Source organism: Nomascus leucogenys, chromosome 16, assembly GCF_006542625.1.
Source record: "Nomascus leucogenys isolate Asia chromosome 16, Asia_NLE_v1, whole genome shotgun sequence".
NCBI classification, from domain to species: domain Eukaryota; kingdom Metazoa; phylum Chordata; class Mammalia; order Primates; family Hylobatidae; genus Nomascus; species Nomascus leucogenys.
In genome coordinates, this window is record NC_044396.1 from 64,263,318 (window position 1) to 64,287,503 (window position 24,186).

The following is a 24,186-nucleotide window of genomic DNA, read 5'->3' on the forward strand; positions in this document are numbered from 1 at the left end:
AACAATGATATCTTTTAAGCTATAGTTGAACTGTAAGAAAACAACATGCAGGAAAATGATAATTTGGTTGTATTTTGTCAGACAATATGAGATATACTTCTTTGCAAACTGGAAAAACATCGAAGAGTTCTCCTTAATCTGTTTCTATAGATTAAAAAAATGAGTAAAGCCTCATGGCAAGCCAGCCCCACATACAGTTTTCAGAAAAACAAAAAGAAAATAAATGCCAAAGGTAAATTCCACTAACTATGAAGCAAATTGCAAATAAAAATAATCTCAATTACTTTTATATGCAGTCACAAAACAGATACAAATAAGAAAGTTAGAAATTAACTCTACCATTTTTAACTTTTAAAAATATGTTACAAATTTAGAAAAGGGAAAGCATTGTTAATGAGATGACATCAGTATTAAAGCTTTTTGTTTATTAGACAAAAACTTTTTACTATTCTGCTCAAGCTGTTTTAAGTGTGTCACTGATGTTTATGTGAACATTATTACCATGCCCCAAATGGGAATATACTTAGACATTTACCTTTGCACATAGGTGGAGGATGGCTCCACTGTCTGTTGGCCTGGCACTGTGCCTTTGTTGGCCCTTGCATAAGATACCCAATATTGCATGAGAATGTTACCACATCATTAAAGTTGAACCCATTTCCACTAGTTCTTCCATAAATTGGACTACCAGGGTGACCACAGCTAACAGCTAATATGATGTGGCAGGAGGACAGGGAAGGAAACACAGAAAAAAAATTTAGTTATCAGTTATTGCATTATTGATTATACTTAATCATTTCAAACAAAGTAGAAAGAAGACTACTTTTTATCTGGAAATATATGGAAAGTACATTTACTAATGTAAATGAACAAAGTAGAATGTCAAAATAGTCTAACAGCATTATATTAGTAAATAGATAATTATTAAAAATTGTGATAATTTTATGCAAGTGGTACCTAGATATTTAAAGTTTCATGGTACCTATTTCATCCTTTCTCTCTACTTTTTTGGGGAGGCAAAGAGCAGAGTATTGAAATGCAAAGGAATCTGGGGAATAATTAAAGTTCATGTCCATACCTAATAGCAGAAAAGAACAAAATTACTTAGGTGTGGTGACTCCTGCCTATAATCCCAGTGCTTTGGGAGGCCGGGGTGGGAGGATTGCTTGAGGAGAAGAGTTAAGGCTGTAGTGAGCATGATCATAGCTATGCATATATTTCATAGTGAGCTATGATCTTGCCACTGCACTCCAGACTGGATGACAGAATGAGATCTTGTGCTTTAAAAAACAAAGTTAAAAAGTAGAAAAGAACAAAACTGAACCAGTTTTCCTTGTCTAGTTAATAATTGAGGATATTTAAAGGCAGTTTTTTGCATTTAATTTTGAAATTGTTCTTTTAATATTATGTAAACAACCAATTTTTATGAATAATAGATTGATAAGCAAATGTGTGCTTGGGAAGTAAATTAATGTGACTACATAATGTAGAAAATAGAAAATGATACACAAAGGCTGCATTAGGATTTTCATTAATATTTTGAGACATATTCTCAAAATATTCTCTAAAACAATCTTACTGGTTTCTTTCCTTCATCACTGATATTTGATAATATAATTTTTCTTGGAAATAATATTCCTAATTAGATAAATTATTTAGGTTCTTGTAACGCTGTGTCCCACTATAAATTTTACATAGTGCTGGCTTTCCCCAAACACTATTTCTATGAACTGTTTTATTGCATTATCTCACTCTATTAATCAGAGCAACTTCAGTAATAGTGCTTCCTAATTGGGCACAGGAAACGACTACAGTCACTTTTAATACTTAGGAAATGACCCAAGAGCCATTATTTTTCAGCTGTATTGTTAATGTCAACCTACTCATTTGGAAATTTAACTGCATCTTATTCTTGTTTAAAATTATCAATAAAGAAACCAGTTGTACCCTAAGGGCCAATTCTCATCTATAGTCTCAATTATTCAACAAGAAAAACAGTGATATTAATTGGCTATGCTTGAATATAAATGAAAAAGAACATATCTAGGGCAGACACAAGCAGGATATTGCTGTCTTTAAATCATCAGATAATCAATTTGTGTAGCGGGGTGTATGGGTGTGTCTTAGGAAAGTGATTTTCATTGTTAGCTAGATATTCTATTATCCTATTATCATAACCATGAAACTAGATGTTCTATTATCCCATTATCATTACCATGAAACCAGAATTTCTATACATTTCTGTGGATTGGATCAAAACAGTATAATGACTGAATTTATAAGTATAGATGCAATTGGTCACAGATTAAATGAAATATTTCTTGTGAACGCATACTAAAAGTCCTATGTATTGTTTATCTGACACTTTCAAAATCTTTATCCTATGATCCTGTTATAGTTACAGTATATTTACAGTACTTATTTACTACTAATAATTTTAATATAAATGTCAGTATCTGGAGATGGACATTATTAGGCGAAAAATATAAGAAAAATGTAGTTGACTTTAAGATCCAAAGTAGGATAGATTGTGATCTGAAACACTAAATACTATGGGGATTCTGAGATGTACTAGAGTTTATCATTATTCAGCTCTATTTTTATTTTCATAATATAGCAGTCATAATAAGTGCACAACGGCCAAATCCACAATGTACATATAGGAAGAGGTCCATTAAAACCACAAAGCACAGCGGGTATATTTAAGAAATTATAATAAAAAGATATTTCAAAATACACTTTATTCTTCATGTGTGAATTCATATCTAATCAACCTAAAAGATCACATGGATATATGTTGAACTGGTGAGATCTTTTTAAAATATTTCTAAAATTACATATATTCATATGTTTTGTACGAATTTTAAAATAGTGTAAATAGTGCTTTAAAATAAACTTTAATTTATTTTCTTTTTTATCTGCTTTTTAAAAAAATTATTTCAATAGTTTTTGAGGAACGGGTGGTGTTTAGTTGCATGGATAAGTTCTTTAGTGGTGATTTCTGAGATTTTGGTGTACCTATCACCTGAGCAGTGTACACTGTATCCAATATGCAATCTCTTATCCATCACTCCCCTCCCACTCTTTCTCCCTAGTCCCCAGAGTTCATGATATCATTCATAGGCCTTTGCATCCTCATAAATAATTTTTAATTTTTTTCAGACAAAATATAGCTATGTTACATATGTGTAATCTTGATATATTTTAAAATGCAATGCATTTTGAGGTTAAAAGATGACATAATGATAAACATCTTCAACCACACACTCTCTATATAAGGGACTTAGGACCCAGAGATATTAAACGTTGCATTAGCTCCCATAATCATCAGAGGATCTGAAATGAGATCAAAGGTTCTTCCTGTCGTGCCTAATGATAATATTTCCCCACTGTGCTTCATCAGTATATAATTTTGATGTCATAACAATAGCACCATAATTGTTAGATAATCTGTAGTATCACATCTAAACAAACCTTGATACAGCTACACAGTGGTCTCTAGATATTTAAATCCTTATAATTACAAATGTGTTGATAATGTATCTTCCATATAAGAATATTAATTTATCAACATTATATATTTATATTAAATATGAGAAGAGTTAAATTTAATTTATTGTCTTCGTGATAAAATATAACTGAAATGCTCTTGAACATATTCCACTTTAAAGACTTTTGCATAGCAGTATCAAATTGGATTGTGGAAATTTACTTTATATTGACATATATAACAACATAATATATATATTCACCTTGCCTAACAAAAACTAGAATTATTCCAAAGACCAGAGGTCTCTAATTGCTTTTGCCATGCTTACTTACGCACACAGGATGGGAGCTGACCAGACCAGTTGTGATCCTGCTGACATATCCTCACTGAAGAACCAATCAATCGAAAACCAGGATTACATTGATATACAACTGTGTCTCTATATCCATAATTTTCTCCAATGACTTGACCATTCACAATCGGTTCTGGAATTCCACAATGACCCGCTGAAATGGGTTATAAAGTAATACTTTTAATATTGTGACTTGTTTTATTTGTATATTTATATACATGTGGAACATAACTAAACTTTTAAAGTTGACTTAAAAGCAAGCCACAAATAATTCAATTATAACTATATGACATAAAGGTAACTATGAAATATTTAGCAAAACAACAAATATATGGAAATTAAAAGAAGACACGTGTCTAGTGACACTTGGGTCTTGAAGAAATTATAAAATATCTCAATGTGTAAAAACGGAAATATAGGCTGGGCGCAGTGGTTCACGCCTATAATCCCAGCACTTTGGGAGGCCAAGGTGGGCAGATCATGAGGTCAGAAGATCGAGACCATCCTGGCTAACATGGTGAAATCTCGTCTCTACTAAAAATACAAAAAATTAGCCAGGTGTGGTGGCGGGCGCCTGTAGTCCCAGCTTCTTGGGAGGCTGAGGCAGGAGAATGGCATGAACTGGGAGGCAGAGCTTGCAGTGAGCAGAGATGGCACCACTGCACTCCAGCCTGGGCAACAGAGCAAGACTCCATCTCAAAAAAAAAAAAAAAAAGAAAGAAAGAAAATATATCAAAATTTGGAGGTACAGATAAAGCATTACTTATTAAAGAAATTTATAAGTTTCAGTGCTTTTAATAGAAGGAATAGAGATACATAAGCAATGACCTAAAACGCCATGTTAAGAAGAAGAAGCAAGGAGCAAAATGATGTAAAAATAAAGCCAAAGTAGACAGAAGGAAATATTTAAGATAATTACAAACAATAGAGAACATTAACTAAGTTAAAAATTATTTCTCTAAAAATAGCAACAAAATTATTAAACTCTTAGCTAACCCTATTAACACCAAAAACGAGAAAATAAAATTGTCAATAACAGGAATGAAGTGATATCACTATAAAGCCTCAAGAAAGTAAAAGAATAAGGGAATGCTAAAAACAGCTTTATGCCAATACATTTTAACACCTCAGAAGAAAAGAAAAAAATTCAGTGAAAATTATAACTTGCCCCAATGCTAACACAAGATAAAAATATAAAAATATTAAGAGTTTTTATCTATTAAAATATTTGAATTCTTAAACAAAAACCTTCCCACAGATTTTTTTTTTGCTGAAAAATTCAAGCTTTTAATGGGGAAAATAATTCTTATGCAGACTCTTTTAGAAAACAGAAAAGAAAAAAATCAACTTTGAACTTATTTTATGAAGTAATCATTAACCCCAATAGTAAAGCCTCAAAAAAAAAATTAAAAAGTACCAAACTCCTTAAACAATTATAAAGGACCAAAATACTTGATAAACAGAGATACAAACCTCCTTAATAAAATTTTAGAAAATCAGTCTAGTGACATATAAATGATAATATATCATGATTATCTGGGATTTATCCAGAAATGAAATTTGGCTAAATATGAAAAATTAACCACTGTAATTTTGACATAATAAAAGAGAAAAAATTCTATGTAATTATTTCAATCGATGCAGAAAAAGTATGTAGCAAAATGCAGTGCCTATTCATGATAAAAAACTGGCAACAAAGTAGGAATATAGGGAACATTCTCAACCCAATAAAGACATTGTTAAAAAAACCTCCAGTGCAATACATTAATACAAAGAAGATAAACAGCACAATGTTGGGAAACAAAATAGTGAAACTGTTCTATACTCAGTTAATATTTATGTAGAAAATTGTATTTTTAAAATATCTTAAACTAGTAAGTGAAATTAGAAAGGTTGTAGAATATTAGATAAATATTTTGAATAATTGTATTTTATATACCAACAGCAAACGATTGGAGAATGTAATTTAGATAAACAACTTTAGTTGGGCACAGTGGCTTATGCCTATAATTCCAGCACTTTTGGAGGCTGAAGCAGGAGGATCTTTTGAGGCCACAATTTCAAGACTAGGGCTGGGCGCAGTGGCTCACGCTTGTAATCCCAGCACTTTGGGAGGCCGAGGTGGGCGGATCACGAGGTCAGGAGATCGAGACCACGGTGAAACCCCGTCTCTACTAAAAATACAAAAAAAATAGCCGGGCGTGGTGGCGGGCGCCTGTAGTCCCAGCTACTCAGAGAGGCTGAGGCAGGAGAATGGCGTGAACCCGGGAGGCGGAGCTTGCAGTGAGCCAAGATCGCGCCACTGCACTCCAGCCTGGGTGACAGAGCGAGACTCCATCTCAAAAAAAAAAAAAAAAAAAAAAAAAAAAAATTCAAGACTAGCCTAGGCAACATAGCAAGACCCTATCTAAAAAATAAAAAAAGAACAATTTTACTTTTTACTTATAATAGTAAAACATTCTGGGGAATAAATTTAGCAATAGCACTTTCTATGCTAAAAATACAAAATGCTGCTATTGCACAAAAAAAAAAAAAGTAAAGACCCAAACAAATGTACTCTGTTCATGGATCAGAAGACTCAATGTTTTTAGATGCCAATTTTCCCCAAACTGGTGTAAGGATTCAATCCCACCAGAATCTCTTTGTAGAGTTTGATAAACTAATTATGAGATTTATATGAAACTGCAAAGTGTTATGGTATCCAAAATGATTTTGAAAATTGTGAACAAATTTAGAGGATTTACATACATGATTTCAATAATTATGAAGTTTTTTCAATAAATAGTGCAAGATACAAAGTGCAAGTAAAAAAGCTCCTCAATGTTACTATATAACACATACAAATTAAAAATAACATTGGAGATACAAAAGTTAAAGCTAAAACTATAAAGCTTCTAGTAGAAAAAGAAAGTAAAACAAACAAAAATGATAGACTTTACCAAACTTGAAAATTCCTGGTTGTCAAAAGATGCTACTAAAAAATGAGTAGGCAAGTCACAGAATAAGAGAAAATACTTATAAAACACATAATGATGAAGGCCTTGTAACAAGAATACGTAAAGAACTCCCACAATTCATAACAAAAAGGCAAGTTAATATACTTTACCACTTCATAAAGGAAAATTTACAAATAGCCAATAAGCTTACGAAAAACTGTGCTTAACATTAGTATTCATTAAGACAAAAAATATTAAAATACCATAGGATACCTTTATGCATCCAACAGAATGGAGAGAACAAAAAAGTTGGCTATACCACATGCTGGAGAGAATGGGAGACAACTAGAACTCTCCCACATATATTCTATTGTGAGTATTCAAGAGAAATGAATGCATATGTCCACAAAAAGACTTTTACATGAGCATGCATAGCAGCTTTATTCATAATAGCCTAAAACTGGACATAGCCCATGTATCCATCAAAAAGAGAATGGCTGAAGTGTGGTATATTTGTACAATGGAATCCTACTGAGCAATAAAAGGAACAAATTACAGATATGGACAATAGCACAGATAAAAGAGGATAAAAGAAGCCTTATACAAAAGAGTGCACAATTTGCAATTCCATTTAATGAATTTCTAGAACAGAGGAAACTAATATATGGTGAAAATATCGAAATAGTTAACTGCCTCAGGTTACGGAGGAGGAGAGTTGCACAGTGACCACGAAGGGGCATAAGGAAACTTTCTGAGGTAATGGCAATGTTCTATGTCTTTATTGTGGTTTAGTTACATGGATGTATACATTTGTCAAAACTAATCTAACTGAATTTACGATCTATGCACTTCACTACATATAAATTTTGCCAGAGTTTAAAAAAAAAAAAAACTTTGTACAAATATTGAACTCTAGCTAATGGTATGCATGCTTAATATTTGGCAACAAAGTATACTGATGTTTACAACTTATTTCAAAATGCATCAACAAAATAAATTAATGGATTGATGGAGGCCTGGAAATATGGATAGATATGTGATAAGCAAATAAATATGAAAAAATGCTAATTGTAGAATTAGGTGATAGGCATATGGGTGTTCACTGTCAATTCCTTTAATTGAAAAATTCATAATAAAATCCTGGGGAGGCAGGAATAAATGCACTGTACTTAGAGAAACAATTATAAGCACATTCTCATGGCCATTCTAAGCTAAAAGTGTCTGAAGTTACACAAACTAGTGGAGAAGAATGAATCCCTAAGGTCAATTCACAGTGTAATATTCTAGGATTTGCTTGTTTAGTAACTGTACTTTCCTCCTATCAACATCCTTTTGCATTTCATTGTATATAAACACTGTATTCTTTGCAATGGATGATCTTGTCTCCTTAGACTAAGAGGCAATATTTTCTTATAAATATTCCTGTTATGCCCTGTCTTTCCAGAGAACAGAATCAAGATTCTAAGTAGGTGAATAAAACCACCTACTATATACAATATTAAATAATATATAATACACAATAACAATTCATGAGAGCATATGGCCATAAAATATAGTATTTTCAAATTTATATGTATATTTAAAATACTTTTAAAATTTAGTTTTATTTTAACTATATTTTAAATATAGTTCATTTTAAATATAATATTTTAATATATATTTAAATATTTTAAATATAGTATTTAAATTAAATATCAGTTAAATATAGTATTTTAAATATATTTATTTATAAATGTATACATATTTAAAGATACATGTAATATATAATTTAAATACTTAAGAGTATGTATAAATATATATTTATTTATATATAACTATATATAAATTTAAAAATTTATATGTAAACTAAGTTTACTTAAAAACGCATAAGTAAACTAGGTAATTGAAATTAGTACAACTAAAATCAGCTTACAAACTATTAAGATTTTTTATTTTTTTGAGTTTTTATTTGATTATATAATCACATATTAATACATAATCATTTAACTCATTAACTATTTTCTGTTTTCTTCGATAGGCATTGAAGTGGCCTCATCCATCTGCCCAACCTTATCCAGTGGGAGACACCATGACTCCTACCCTCACTGCTCTGCTCTGTCTAGGTGAGACTTAAAGAGGAAGAGGAAAGACCCTAATCTGAGAGGAACTCCATCCCTAGCCAGAGCCTGGTCCATTAATGACCCCAGGGACTCAGGAGTTCCCTGTGTATATTCAAATATGTGTGCTCTTATAAAGAAATTGTTGCTGGGCTTCCAAGTATAACTATTAACAAATGTGCCTGAGAAGGGGAGAAAAGACATTTTAACCAAAACTTCTAACTATACCATCTGAAATTTCAAATAATGATTGTATTTCTATGAATATTTTCAAGCTTATTAGCCACACAATATGTAAGTATAGACATTTCTGCCATGTGTCATATTCTTAAACAGTAACATTTTAAAGACAAAAACACTGTACAAATTTTGCAGTACTCTATTCATGATAATCAGCAATTTTTAAATTCATAAACAAAAAGATCTTGCCTTACTTCCAACAGATAGGTGAATAATCATTAGAAAAATTTTCATTATTACCTAATTCAATACTTCTGTCAGATCTTGAAATCATTTTAGAGAAAATAAAGCATAAATAGCATAAATCATACTATTTTCTTAATATTAAATAAATTATTGAAATCTTTGAAAAAGGAGATAAAGCATAAAATATAATATTTTCATAATAAAAGAGGCAGGGTAAGAAGAATGAACTAGTTCAGTTTCTTTAACTGAAGATTTTTTATAATAAATTCAGGGAACTCTAACGGGAAAACATCCTAATTGCCTAAAAGTTTCAAAAAAATTTTTTTTAAATTGTAATAGAAATTAGTTTTATGCATGTTGAAATCCTATGAAATAAAAAGGGAGAAAGGTGCTTAAATATAGACATTACATTGTTTATCTTCTTCAGTCATTACCCTAAGCAAATAGGTGAAAAGAGAATTGACTATGGTTTAGAATGAGTTAATAGCTACAGCGATTAATCCAGCTGAGTAAGCAGGCATACAATTTTCAGCAATTAGTTTTCACCATTATATTTTCACCATGCCTGGAAGAAAATGTGTCTCTCCTCAGATTTCACTAGGAATGCTATTTGATTACTCCGTTTAGTAGCTTTTCCATCACGAGCCATTTTTAAAGATAAGTATTTTCTGGTTTTTGACATCCTTACTGAATGAATATAAGTTAGTATCTCATATGACGGAAAAAAAGATGCCTCTTTTCAAGGGTGAGGGGCAGGGGGAAGTTTGGTAAAAACAAATTAAAAATCTGTACCTAGGCATCTGGTTTCAGATTCACTCCAAAGACCTGAGGAAAGGCATTCCCTTACAGCAGAGCCCACAAGCATGAATCCCAAGTCGCAGGTAAAGATAGCTGTTGAGCCATATGAAGTTTGAGTTCCAATCTTATTTCCATTTGGAGGTGTAGGTAGTTCTCCACAGGAAATAACTTTAAAATGATAAATAAAAATCCTTAAAGATATAGTCAAGCTGTACTTGTAACAAAACTATGCTTTGAACATTTTGAGCTTCCTATGATTTGATGTATTTACAAAGGAAATAGGCATTTGTAAAACATGTTTGAATGAGTGTGAAAGCATGGAGAAAAGAGATGACATAATGTAAAATGTATGCTCTTTAAGTTCCCGTAGAACCTTCTAAGTAACAGAGAGATAAAGTTTTCTTTTTCCTTTTTTTTTTTTTTTTTTTTTTTTTTTTGCATTTTTCGCTTAGTCAATCTGGCTATAGTGGATGAAAAACATCACAAGTTTAAAGAGACGATAATTCATTAATCCAAAATCTTTCTCTGACTTATCAGGTAACTTTGGGCAAGCACTTTGACTTACCTGAGCCAAAGTTTCTTCATATCTAAACCAACATTAAAATAATAATTACTATATAATTTTTGTTAAGAACTCTATAGTTTGAGTTTTACATATAAAATATTTGATTTTCATGAGATCCATTAGATATAATTCATCTGTTTTTTTGTAAGATTTAAAAAATTGAAGAAATTAAATTTAACTGGCTTGCTGGGTCATATAGCATCTCTTATGACTTCTTCATATTTGAAGACCACAAATGAACTGTCATTCTAGCATAAAAACAATAACAGATCATGTTCATTGGGGATGTATTATGTACTAGGTGCTATAGTGTTTTCATTTATGTAATGCTCAAAACAACTCTCTAGGTTTTCAGTCTTAAGTTTTAGATAGCTGTCAGGTAGAGAAATAGAAAACTTTCAAACTTTCAAGAGTTGCATATCAAATTTAAAATGTACTGATGATTTTGAGCTCATCCCCCCAAAAAAAATCCTTTGAGGTGGCTATTAATATTATTGATATACTAATATTATTATTAATTCTAATATTTACATTATTTTCATTTAAAAGATGATTAAATGGAGGACCAGAAAAATAATACTATTTTTTTCTTTTTCTCAGTTAATTGCAATTCCTAAATCCCTTGCCATTCCCTCATTCTTACCTGTAGGCAGTAACCCAACCTTATTTATCACTTAAACCATTCTACATAATAAAGAATCTAACACAATAGAATCAGACAAACATTTGTTGAAAACCTGATTAAATGAGTGTTTCGGTTGTAGATAATAATTACCTAGCTCTTTGAAATATTCCTATCCGTGTGCCCTTTAAAAACAAATTATTCTTTTTAAACAATAATTTGGAAAAACAAGCAGTCTGCAGTCAGAGAAAAATCCTGGGAAAAAAACTTGTAGGACTAGTACAAAAATTTAGAAATACAGGCTGTACGCAGTGGCTCATGCCTATAATCTCAGCATTTGGGGAGGTTGATGAGGGCAGATCACTTAAGGTCAGGAGTTCCAGACCAGCCTGGCCAACATGGTGAAACCCCATCTCTACCTAAAATACAGAAAAAAATTAGCCAGCGTGGTGGCGGGCGCCTGTAATCACAGCTACTGCAGAGGCTGACAGAATTGCTTGAACCTGGGAGGCAGAGGTTGCAGTGAGCCGAGATCGCGCCACTGCACTCCAGCCTGGCAGACAGAGCAAGACTCTTTCTCAAAAAAAATAAATAAATAAACAAAATAAATACACGTGATGGCAAATTTTTACAATATTAAATATAATTTAGAAATATATTTTTAATACTTTAATTCATTAATATGATTATCTTGGAACACAGGCAACCAAAAAATTCTATACTGATACAGAGATTCAAAAAATAAATTTCAAACCAGTGAATATTCATAAATAAAATAATATCAGATATTTGTGTACTTATTACACATAAGATAGTTGTCTGCTATGTTAAACTTCTTAATCATAATAACCCTATGTAGACCTTTGATCTCTTTATTAGTTTGTCTATAAATCATGGGTCTCTATACAATATATACCATAGAGTTGTGTTGGACACTAATTAAAAGACTGAATTTTCGCCTAGCATATTTCCTGAAACAAAACAGACAATAAATAAATGTAAGAAAGGGAGTTCAAGATATTTCGCTTGAATATCCTATGTTCTGTTAGCTTATGTATATTAGATACTGGCCATTTATATTATAAAAATGTATGGAAATAAAATGCCTTAACTGCTCAATTTGGTTCAATAATATTTATTGAGGATGTGGTTATAGCTGGTATTTCAATTGTGTCATACCATTAAATATTTGCAGTAACTCTACATGACAGGTGTTATAATATTCTAGTTTTAAGATTTTCTAGTTTTAGAATTTGGAATCAGAGAGAATAAACATGATATAACATGATAAAAAGTCAAGGATTTTAGTCAGACTACTTGGTCAAATATCATTTCTCTATCATTTATAGGCTCTGTGACTTTAATAGAATGATTACATCTTGGGCAAAGGTTTTTTTTTTTTACCATATGAGTATAAAACATGTAAAGGACTAAAAGCAGTGTCTGTCAAGTAGTAAGTAAACATTACTTCGTTGTTAAAGTAGGTAATAGATCAACAATTCAAACACTAGATTTCTTAATCCAAAGCCCATGCTTTTCTATTTGCTAGAAAAGCATTTACTAATACATAGAAACATAGGTAGAAAATTTAAAAACGTAATGAGAATAAATGACCATATTAGTAATGTCATCTAATTATTGATCTAGTGTGTTTACAAAAGGAACTGATTCAAACAATTTGATAACCAAACATAGCTTATGAAATAAGTTTAGCAGAGTGTATACTTACTTTGGCAATATGGTCTTTCATTTCTCCAACTCCAAGTACCATTAGGAAGACATTCGATGGAGGCAGGACCTAATCCATGATAACCAGGGTCACAGCTGAAAACAACCTTGGTTTTGTATTCATAATGGGAGCCATTCACAATTCGCCATCTTCCATGTTCCAAGGTAAAGGAATTGATGCTTGGACATGTAACAACTATACAAAAACCAAAGGTCCTCCATTAGTTGGAGCTTTAAAAACCAAAGGGTGTAATTGCTAACAAATCACTATATCTTAACGTCTATTCCATTCTTTACATCTCCGCTGCCTTAATTCACTTACTGTTGCACTATACAAGGTCCTTTAGCATTTGTTCTTTATTTCTTTTGCATGTTGATATTTTCCATTCCCCTAGCTATATGGTATTGCTGGCAGTTCTTGAACACACTCAATGGTTTCACAATTCAATCTTGTACTTATTATTCTACCTACTTAGAATCCCAATTGTTGGCTTACCTCTACTCCCTTATTTCTTTATAAGTTTAGAAGAGACTATATTTTGAGGAAATTTTTTTGATGAGAATGGCCTTTTTATGCAAGAGTAGTGACATCAACTTTAGCTAATTCAAAACTTTTTCAAGGTAAGTAGAAGCCTTATTAGATACCTATGCTCAGAGTGCAAACAACTTAACAATCTTCATTTTAAATGAAATCACAGCTAAGTGGAAATGTTAGTACCAAATGGGAAAAAATAATTGAAATATAGAGAAAATTCAAGAGTTTATTTAAATCAATATTTTCTATTTTTTTGCTACCAAATCTTTAGCAGAATTAATGTCTTATCATTATGTAAACTTATTTACCTAGTGAAGTAATAGCGACAGCAATAGGAACTCTTCTAAGTGTAAGTAACCAGAAGAATATCAACAAAAGTTTAAAGTTATAGATAATTTCTGCAATATTATTTATCCTTATAAAAATCAGAGTGAAATATGTCAAAATATCATTTTATTAACACAATCTTTAAAAATTTTCTCAAGGGACCATGTACTGAAAACACATGTTGACTAAAGGATGACTTTTTACAAAATAAAACTTTATTGTATAAAATAAAAGTGACTTTTTTGACATTAATATTCTGAGGTTTTCAAAAATGATGGAAAAGTCCTTGTACTGTCTTCTAGTACTTCATTGTACAAGATAGCTTACTTAACTTTTATTTCTGACTTAGACATCACACTTCAGTTTAGGGATTGGTTTTTATAATTCTACAATACATAAAATTTCAGATATATAAAATACCAAGAGAAAAACAAGTGATGAAATTCCCTTGACACACATACCAACACAGCGAGGGGTCTTGTTATGATTGCTCCATGTTCCATCTGATTGGCATACAGCTGTAGTAAGTTCTTTGGATGACAATCGATACCCATCATTACAAAAATAGGTAACTCGTGTTCCTACCAAGTAGTCTGTTGTTAGTATTCCTCCATTAGTTGGAGCTTTAGGAATCCCACAGGAAATTGCTAAAAAAAATACACACAAGCAAAATCATATAAACAGAAAAATGTTTAATGCATTAGGTAACTCTGCTGAACTGTAAAACATGCAAAAGTAATGGGGATTTTTTTCAATTTCTCTGAAACAATCTCAGAATATCTCACAGAAATACTTTCTGAACCATAAATTTTGAATAATTTATTCCAAACTCTTATTTAGTAATGTTTATAAATTGATGAATCTATACATTGTTAATGCTTTATTTCTTGGTTTCTTACTTAATTTCTGGTTATCATGTGCATGGTTATCAGCATTCGTATAGACTATATGAGAATGCAAGTTAGGTAAAGAGTATCTCTAATGCAAGCCCATGACTGGACCATCATATAGCAAGTTTGATGAATTCAATTTGACAGATAAATATTAAGTCTTTTAAAGAGAGTGGCAACCAATATGAGTCATAATTTTGGTCAGGAATAAATCAAATAGATTTATTTTACCTGAAAGCTGGCTATTTCTGTCTTAGGAGAAGCCAAAATGTATGAGCTGGGGCACCATCCACAGAGTATTGTGTATATTGGATATGTTTAATAAATATAAGGCCAGGACTTACTGTCTTAAAAACCTAGTTAGGATCTTCCTGAATTTCACTGATGTGTCTTAGATGTCTTGATTTTTATCTACAATACATTTGATCTTGGTGAAAATTAGTTTTATTATGATGTGATAATAATGTAAAATTTTATATTTACCTAGTTTATTGTATATATTTTGTACTTTACAATTTTGAAAGGCTACAGAAAAACCCCCTAAAATTGATTTTTTTTTTTACCATTTTTGCCGTATAAGTACACAATTGGTATTCACAAACAGAAAAAAACACATAATCTTTCCAATTATATGTACATAATCTTTCAAAGTATATATTTGGTAGCAATACTTCAATTAAAGTCAGAATTTTTTTTTTTTTTTTGAGACTGGAGTCTCAATCTGTCACGTGGCTGGAGTGTGGTGGTGCTATCTGGGCTCACTGCAACCTCTACCTCCTGGGCTCAAGTGATCCTCACGCCTCAGTATCCTAGTAGCTGAGACTACAGGTGCGTGCCACCATACCTGGCCAATTGTTTTTTTGAGACACAGTACTACTCTTTTTCCCAGGCTGGAGTTAGTGGCAGGATCTTGGCTCACTGCAGCCTCCACCTCCTGGGCTCAAGCAGTCCTCCTACCTTCAGTCTCCTGAGTATCTGGGACCACAGACACGCATCACCAGGTCCAGCTAATACTTGTATTTTTTTTGTAGACACGGGTTTTCGTCATGTTGGCCAGGCTGGTCTCAAACTCCTAGGCTCAAGCAGTCCTGTGGCCTCTACCTTCCAAAGTACTGGGATTACAGGTGTGAACCACTGCATCTGGCCTTATGTGTATCTTTATATATCACACTCAGAGTAAATATTTATACATATCTCCACAGAAGGACTAATGTATTTGAGTATGAGTGTCATCCCAGAACCAACTGGAGTTATGTAATAACTGATAGCTATATGTACTGCGTTATTGTTATAAAATGAGAAAGCTTCTGTATTATGAAAGATTTCTAGCTTACAGGTTTCATACAAAGAATTACAGATTTATATTTTCTTTCATAACAGAAGAAATAAAGTACAGAACGATATGAGTTTAGTTTAAATATTATAAATGCTCTGTACTATTCACCCATCTTCCATTTCGACCAAAAATTCTTTCTACTTCTCTTATAAAATCTACCATTTTGCTGCTTAATTTTCATTAACCCATGTAAATTAAATATAAAATGAAAAACCTTAGTGAAATCTTGTCAAAACTGAATGGCAGAATCCCTACTGCGGAATAATTGATCTTTTGTAATTTGGTAACCTGTAAATTATGAACAGAAAAGCTGTAACACTGACTTAAATTATATATGCAATCCCATATAATTATGTTATTATCCCTGCTTTCTAATTACAGAACCTCTAAAATAGTGTTGAAAAGTAAATGGTTCCCTGATGTCGGTTAAAGCAATGTTTATATTTTCACTTAGAACTTTTGGGAATTTCAAGTTGTTATATGCCATCTCCCTCCCAAAGATCATGTATTTACTGATTTTTAAAAATTAACTATTCATTGTTGGTGTAGTATAGATTGAATCTAGGTCAAAGTAAAAAGAGATAGAGTTAAATAGTATAGATTCCACATATATGTTTAGTAAAACGTGATTTTATTTTAGAACTAAAAAGAGACAACATACCAGAATAATGGGACAATTCCTGTGCCTATGGATAGTTAACAATTTAACTTCTCAGCTAACTTTTTTAAAAAGAAGAAAAGAAAGAAAATAAATCCAGTTCAGAAGAAAAGTCATCATAATTGAGTGGTTGTAAAAGAGGCTTGTCTATACAACTCTCAGGAAATCACAAATTAAAAGTGAGACAGGGAATACAAAATGAGTTTCCAGGTAACACTACATCATACTTAACTGCATTCATGAGGATGGTTCAGTTTTTGAGGGAGGAATCAATAAATGGTTATGTGATGAGAACAAAAATAAAACACCTGACCAAACCCAAATAGATATAGCTGACTAATTTTCTACCTTTATGCTCACGTCGTGTAACTTTATAGCTCAAGTAAATGTATGTAAAGATGTATAAGAAGACCTAAGAGACAAGAAAATGAAAAATGACTGACAAATGCAAAACAAATTTGAAATAAAAGGTGCATTATGCAAATAGCTCTTCCAAATGACATGTAAACATTTCATTTCAATTAGTAATGTCCAAATAGAGGTCATATCCTGTAAGCATTTTTTTCTTAATCTTTTTTAACAATTAGAAAAGATCAATTTTTGGAAATGGCTACATGATTTACACATATTTTATCATTTTACTTCACCAAATATCTCATTTTTAAACTATATTTCAACTTCCTTATTCGAATTGTCAAACAATTTTAAATTAAGGACATTGAAAAAATGACTCCATATGTAAATTACATGGAGTATATTCAATGAAATTATAGCACTAATTCAACAAAGCAATTTCAAAATTTCAGAAAGCATGCGGTATTTTTATTTTACATGATAGTCAATTATTCTCACAAAATGTTTCTGAAGGATTATATATGTACCATATAGGGGTGTGTATGTGTATGTGTGTGTATAAATATAAATAAAAGCAATCATTATGTAACTAAAATACAAAAGTTTAAAATTAAAAACAATTAAAATTCAGAGCATGTTAATGGTTATTTAAAATATATATGATATAAGCTTATTTTATATTTTTTAATTATATTAAGAAATTTGAGATCAAAGATTCTTTCCCAAACTAATTCTGGGAAATTAGTTAATACTAAAAAATTGTAAATACTCCTGCTATTCATTGGTGGAAGGAAAGCAGCTGTTTTAATACTTTATTAAAATGTATCTATTCTGCATGAAGTAAATGCCTTCAGTGTTGATAACCCATTAAGGTAATGGTGCTTCCCAGAATCCTAATAAGTGATTAATGTTTCCTTGCATCAACCCAACAAGAAACAATAATTCTTTCATTTTGCATTTGTTTACATATGCCTTTGAAAGCTATCTTTTTATGAATTATAAATTGCACTCTAATAGGTAAAAGAAGCCATTTCAAGTGCCTCGTAATACCTATTCCTTAGCTAATTTTAACTTATTATTGGTTGATTTTAAATTTTAATTACCTATCTTACTTTTTTGTTTTTTTATAAATGCCCACCAAAAAATAAGTAATAAGTAAGACTTCTTGTTTATTAACCTAGAGTATCCGGCATTTTTTCATGTGAGAATTCAAAGTTGGTATCTGCATCTTTACATGCTGAGTAGAGCTAAACAAAATACAAAACTAATTTTCATCTTGATAAAATAATGAAATGAATTATTTTAAAATTTTCAAAGTCCAATGACATTAGCTTTTCTGCATAGCTGATGTTGAACTTGTCTTTATGACTGTGACTACACTTAGGTAAGAGACTCAACTACTAGTTAAAACAAATCTTTTTGTTTTGTTTTGTTGTTTTCTGTTTTTGAGATGGAGTTTCGTTCTTGTTGCCCAAGCTGGAGTGCAGTGTTGCAATCTCAGCTCACTGCAACCTCCGCCTCCCAGGTTCAAGTCATTCTCCGGCCTCAGCCTCCCATAAAAACAAGTCTTAATCCAAAACTCTAAAACATGCAATTTTTTATTAACAAGCTTGTTAGTCTTTTTGCAGCATGATATAATGCACAGTGCCTCGACTTTTGACAAAATACAAAGAAAAATAAAAAACATATCTCTGATATCTCTGTTGTGTTATCTGTACCACTGAAGAAAAAAAATAACCAGGTGGTGGGTTACATTTTTCTCTTAAATTGTTGCTGTGAGAGCAAATTTTGCACGCTAAGAGTGAAACTCAGTCTTCAGTGTACTTGCCCATTCTTATTCTCTATTACCTCTCTGCAGACTTCACACTAACTCAGTCTCCCTCTCTTTCAATAATTGTCTTACAACAAAATAACTGGAATGGAGGATGTATGAATAAAGTATGTATACAAGGGGAAAAAGTCAAGGCATATAAGTTGCATAACAATAATGAAGAATTATAAAACAGTATGTTTCTGTCCCCTGGAATTTATCATTCTGCGATGTTATGCCTTGTTTTTATGAAAAGAGTTTACAATATGCTTCGGAATATTTCTATTCTCAGAAATGTTAGTGATCCAGATAAAAAAGTTAAATGGTGCTAATCTCATATTCATGTTTTTGTTCATTTTGGCATAACATACTTCACCTTGACAGGCAGGGACCGGCGCATCCCATGCGTGATACCCATAGGAAGACTTTCTGCACACAGCACTGCTTTTTCCAACAAGTCGGAATCCTCGATCACAGGCCCAACGGACCACACTGTTAAGCTGCCCACCTGTCTGACTGATAATATATCCATGAGGTGGGGATTCTGGTGTACTACAGTAGAAAGCTTTTCAAAAGAAAAAAAAATGCTGTTTAATTAATGAACCAGAAGTTATTACCCAAAGTGATAAACACCTACACAGCGACTAGCGCTTAAAAGTAGGTCAGTGGTCATCTATGTAAATTTTAATTCATGTGAACATCATATTGTGCTCTTTCCTGTTTTGAAAATAATCTACTGACATAACTTTTGGGAGATATAACTAACTCTGAGCTTTCTTCCAATTTATATTGTCACCTAAAATGTCTTCTGAATTGAAATGTATTTTCTTAACACCCTGGAGGTTCAAAAGCCCAACAAATACCTAATTGAATTTTGGACACCACATTTCCTGTCATTTGAGGGACCTAAATGCCACAGCCTTGGTAGCAATATTTTAGAGCATGTCATTTACATGTCACTTCAAAGTTATATCCAGACACCTCTATCATGTTAGGTCATACATTTCATTTTGGTTGATATCTAAAATAATCCCCCACATTCCATAATCCTCTTTCCCAGTCTATTAAAGGGTGTCCATTCTGTCAAGAGCATTTACATATTATGATAGAAATTGCCAATAAAATAAAAAAGTTTTTTCATCTCCTGATGTTTGAAATGCCAACAGATAATGTCAAATAGATTTTTCATATGTACTTTTGAGAATATTCAGCATGGCAGGTCCCATTTACCTTCTGAAACTTTAATGAATTCATCTGAGAAAAATGGGGCTTTGGGGGTAAACAGTAAGAAACAAATTGGACTTAGGATATATATGTCATAACCTGTCATTTCTAAAGGCAAAAATACGTATTTAATATGTCAAGCTGTTCTTGAGGGCTAACAGTGGTATTTTCATTATATTTATATCCAACTTTGTCATAAATAATAAGAACAAGGATTGGCCTATAATACAGTCATTCTAATGCTTATAATTGTTTAATTTGAATAGTTTCCTTTTATGTTATCATGTATCATGAATTTAATGTGCTGACTTTTATTTTATTTATTTATTTATTTATTTATTTATTTTTTTATTTATTTATTTTTTGAGACGGAGTCTCGCTCTGTCGCCCAAGCTGGAGTGCAGTGGCGCAATCTCGGCTCACTGCAAGCTCCGCCTCCCGGGTTCACGCCATTCTCCTGCCTCAGCCTCTCCAAGTAGCTGGGACTACAGGCGCCCGCCACCACGCCCAGCTAATTTTTTTGTATTTTTAGTAGAGACGGGGTTTCACCGTGGTCTCTATCTCCTGACCTCGTGATCCGCCCGCCTCAGCCTCCCAAAGTGCTGGGATTACAAGCGTGAGCCACCGCACCCGGCTGTGCTGACTTTTAAATGCCCTATTTGGGCAACACTTTAATAAAAAGACATTTACATTGTTCATATTATAGAAACATAAGCTCAAGTATGAAAATTCTTCAAGATGACTGGGTATATCATATAGTTCAATTTTTTTTTTTTTAGAAGAAGTTTCGCTCTTGTTGCCCAGGCTGGAGTCCAATGGCGCTATCTTGGCTCACTGCAACCCCCACCTCCCGGGTTCAAGTGATTCTCCTGCCTCAGCCTCCTGAGTAGGTAGGATTACAGGTGCCTGCCACCATGCCCAGCTAAGTTTTTGTATTTTTAGTAGAGAGAGGGTGTCACTATGTTGGCTAGGCTGGTCTCGAACTCCTGACCTCAGGCAATCCACTAGCCTCCCAAAGTGCTGGGATTACAGGCGTGAGCCACCGCGCCTGGCCATGTTTCAGTTTTTTAAAACACTTCTACTTTGATTGCATAATAAATTAGTTTAGATTTAATAGAAGCATTGTAGGATACAACTATGTACATAGTAGTAATATGCTGTCAGTCACAAGTTGTTCTAATATGTAAAATACAAATTATTAATAAGTTAAAATCAAACCATCATCTCAGAGTTTTAAAATCAAGGGGATTAAACAGAATTATTCTATTCATACATTTTATACATAGTTGTAAATTTGTATAAATGAGTAAAATTCAAGAATATACTTTTTAGAACTGAAATTCAAAATTTATCTGTCTATGCCCAGAATAATAGTGTCAGAGTTGTTTATAAAACATTTATAAAAGGAATTTTCGGTTGAATTGATTACCAATGACACATGATTTGGGAGGCATGGTGTGAACACTGTATAGAAAGAGACAGCTGGCTGATTCTGAGGGATTCTGCTCTTGAGCACATACCCATGGCCTGTGACATGATTTAGAATGGTCTCTGACAGGATTTAGAAGGGCAGTAAAGAAAAGGAACATAACCTTCACATAATAGAGGACTATTTATGTACATTTACTCAACAAGAAAATTATTGGTTCAGTATCAGTAGACCCTATAAACAGGAAGACATAATAGAAAAATCAATGTCACATTGGTATTAAAAAGAATTTCCAGCCTACATCTTTCTAAACATCATGCAAGGAAAAGCAGTAGCGACAAAATGCTTTCATTTTTAAAAACTGAAGGTTTGTAAATGATGTGTTTGTTACTCTCTCTTTTGACATTTAAGATATTTTAGCAAGTATCACAAATAGATGGATAAAAATTAAAACAAAGATTTTGACCACTGTATGTTTATCCTTTGTTTGAACTTGTCATTTAAAGGAGTCCTTAAATAGGTCAGATAACACATGGTTGAACAACACTATTAATATTTTTTGTCAGTTCAAGGAAAACAAATCTATTTTTTAAAGTATTAAAAATCACAGTTTAATTTATAACTGACATATAAGTCATAAGTATCCTAAATGCTTTTAATATTTTACAAAATCATATGAGGGATGTAGAATTACCATTACGATAGGAAATAAAGAGGTTACATAAATTGTCAAAGAACCATCAATGGAGGAGCTGTGATTTGAATTCATGTCTAATTGAATAGTGTCTCTGCTCCTTAATCATAATCATACTGAAGATGATAGTGAGATCTGTCCTGAAGTTATAAGTTTTACATACCTATATATCTTATCCGAAAGCCTTTTTTGTTATTGCCATGATCTGCTGACCACTGAAGAAATACTTCATGACCATTGCTTGTTATATTAAAAGCAGATGAATAATCCCCACTGAGGGAAATAAGCACTGGACTTTGAATATTTGGTCCTTTGGGAAGAAAATAAAACAATTTAGATAAAACTAATTATATTCTCATTTATCTTTAGTATTTTATATCTTTAGAATACTATTAAATATGGTTAAATTGCTTCACCACCAATCTACCTCACTAACAATAACTGAAAACATAAAATGTTTGTTTTAAGCATTTTAATTCTGTAGCTAAACGATGTATAATTTGTAAAATAATAATGGAGCTAACTATAATTTTCATATGGTATAGGAGTAAATTTAATGTTGGTACTTCTAAAAATATCTGTAAGATAAACTCACATAATTAGCTGTTTATACTCAAAGTTTACATGTATAATTAGAACATTTGGACTTAATTGATGAATATCCAATAAATATAACCCTTGGTTACCATCATACACCTGAAGAACATCAAATTCCTTTTCTGTCTGGAAGAATTCTACAAACATGGTGATATTATAACCCTTTTCCACTGAAATGCTCCATGCACACATTTGAAGATTTGGGTAACTGTCAGGATATCCAGGGCTCAATATGACTCCAGTTGAATCTAGCCGTAATTCATTGGCTGGACAGAGCACTGTCAAAGAAAAATGTCATTAAATAATGCTAGTCTTTTAGAGCCTCGGTGAAAACTGTATTTTAGATACTGAGTATTCTGCTTTCATGTTCAATAGCTATAAGGATTATACGTTGAATTATTTGTTAGAAGAGACAAGTTGTATTAAACTTACGATTCAAAAGCCAGAGGAATGACCTAAAAATTTATAGTATTGATTTATTTTTTATTACATGGAAGATGCACCACTTTCTGGACATAAATAAATACATAAATAAAATATAAGCCATTTAATTCCTCCTCTTTCTTCACATTTTTCCCAACCTCTCCTAATCTTATGTTCTCCCACCTCTGCTTGTCTTATCTATGTCCTTGCTTTACCTCTTTCTTTCCTTACTTTTTAACTCGCCCTCTTCTCTCTTAAACCTTCTACTCGCTCGGGTGTGTGGGGTCAGATAGAAAACTGTCCTCTCTCAAAGTATTCATTTCAAGTAAAGTCATTTCTGATATCAGAGATATGTTTACCATGAGGATTTAACACAGTTCTGAGTCACCAGTTGCCTTTCAGCTCTACACTATCTCCAGCCCATAAATATAGCCCAAAGCACAAACTCTTTTTATTTAATAATAATACCTCTGCTTTAATATCATATATGTATACATATAGACACACTTGTAAAAACACATAAAATGTGTTATATATTGACAAAAAAACATAATTATGGTCTAACAGCCTGCAACATATAGCAAATTTTAGTTGTTGGCATCAATTGCATTCTGTATCAGACCAAAATTATGAACATCTACTTAAATTTGGATTTGGAATAAAGAATATTACTAAGTTGATCAATCCCTTTTTACTCAAATTATGCCATTTTAACCTCTTACAAAAATTTTTTGAAGTTCTGTGATGTGGAAAGAGTATTGGAATTATTTAGTATGGTCCATTATGCAGAAGTAAACCAATATGCACCAAACAGGATTTGCTTCAATATAAGGAAGAACTTTCTTTTTGTCAGAATAGTATAATGGCCATAGTAAAATGTCTTATGAACATAATTG

General features: G+C 32.0%; 1 protein-coding gene across 2 annotated transcripts in view; it reads right to left on the bottom strand.

The window, feature by feature from the left end:
* The window catches only part of CSMD3 (CUB and Sushi multiple domains 3), a 1,213,340-nt gene that overhangs the window by 69,418 nt on the left and 1,119,736 nt on the right, over nucleotides 1–24,186 (bottom strand). For both annotated transcript variants that reach the window (XM_030795533.1, XM_003256134.3), the window contains 8 exons: nucleotides 22,957–23,145; nucleotides 22,434–22,580; nucleotides 19,300–19,488; nucleotides 14,337–14,522; nucleotides 13,015–13,209; nucleotides 10,093–10,266; nucleotides 3,823–3,996; nucleotides 536–709 (listed from right to left, as the gene is read on the bottom strand). In XM_030795533.1, coding sequence (XP_030651393.1) covers nucleotides 536–709; nucleotides 3,823–3,996; nucleotides 10,093–10,266; nucleotides 13,015–13,209; nucleotides 14,337–14,522; nucleotides 19,300–19,488; nucleotides 22,434–22,580; nucleotides 22,957–23,145 — 1,428 coding nt within the window. The remainder of the gene's footprint in view (nucleotides 1–535; nucleotides 710–3,822; nucleotides 3,997–10,092; nucleotides 10,267–13,014; nucleotides 13,210–14,336; nucleotides 14,523–19,299; nucleotides 19,489–22,433; nucleotides 22,581–22,956; nucleotides 23,146–24,186) is intronic.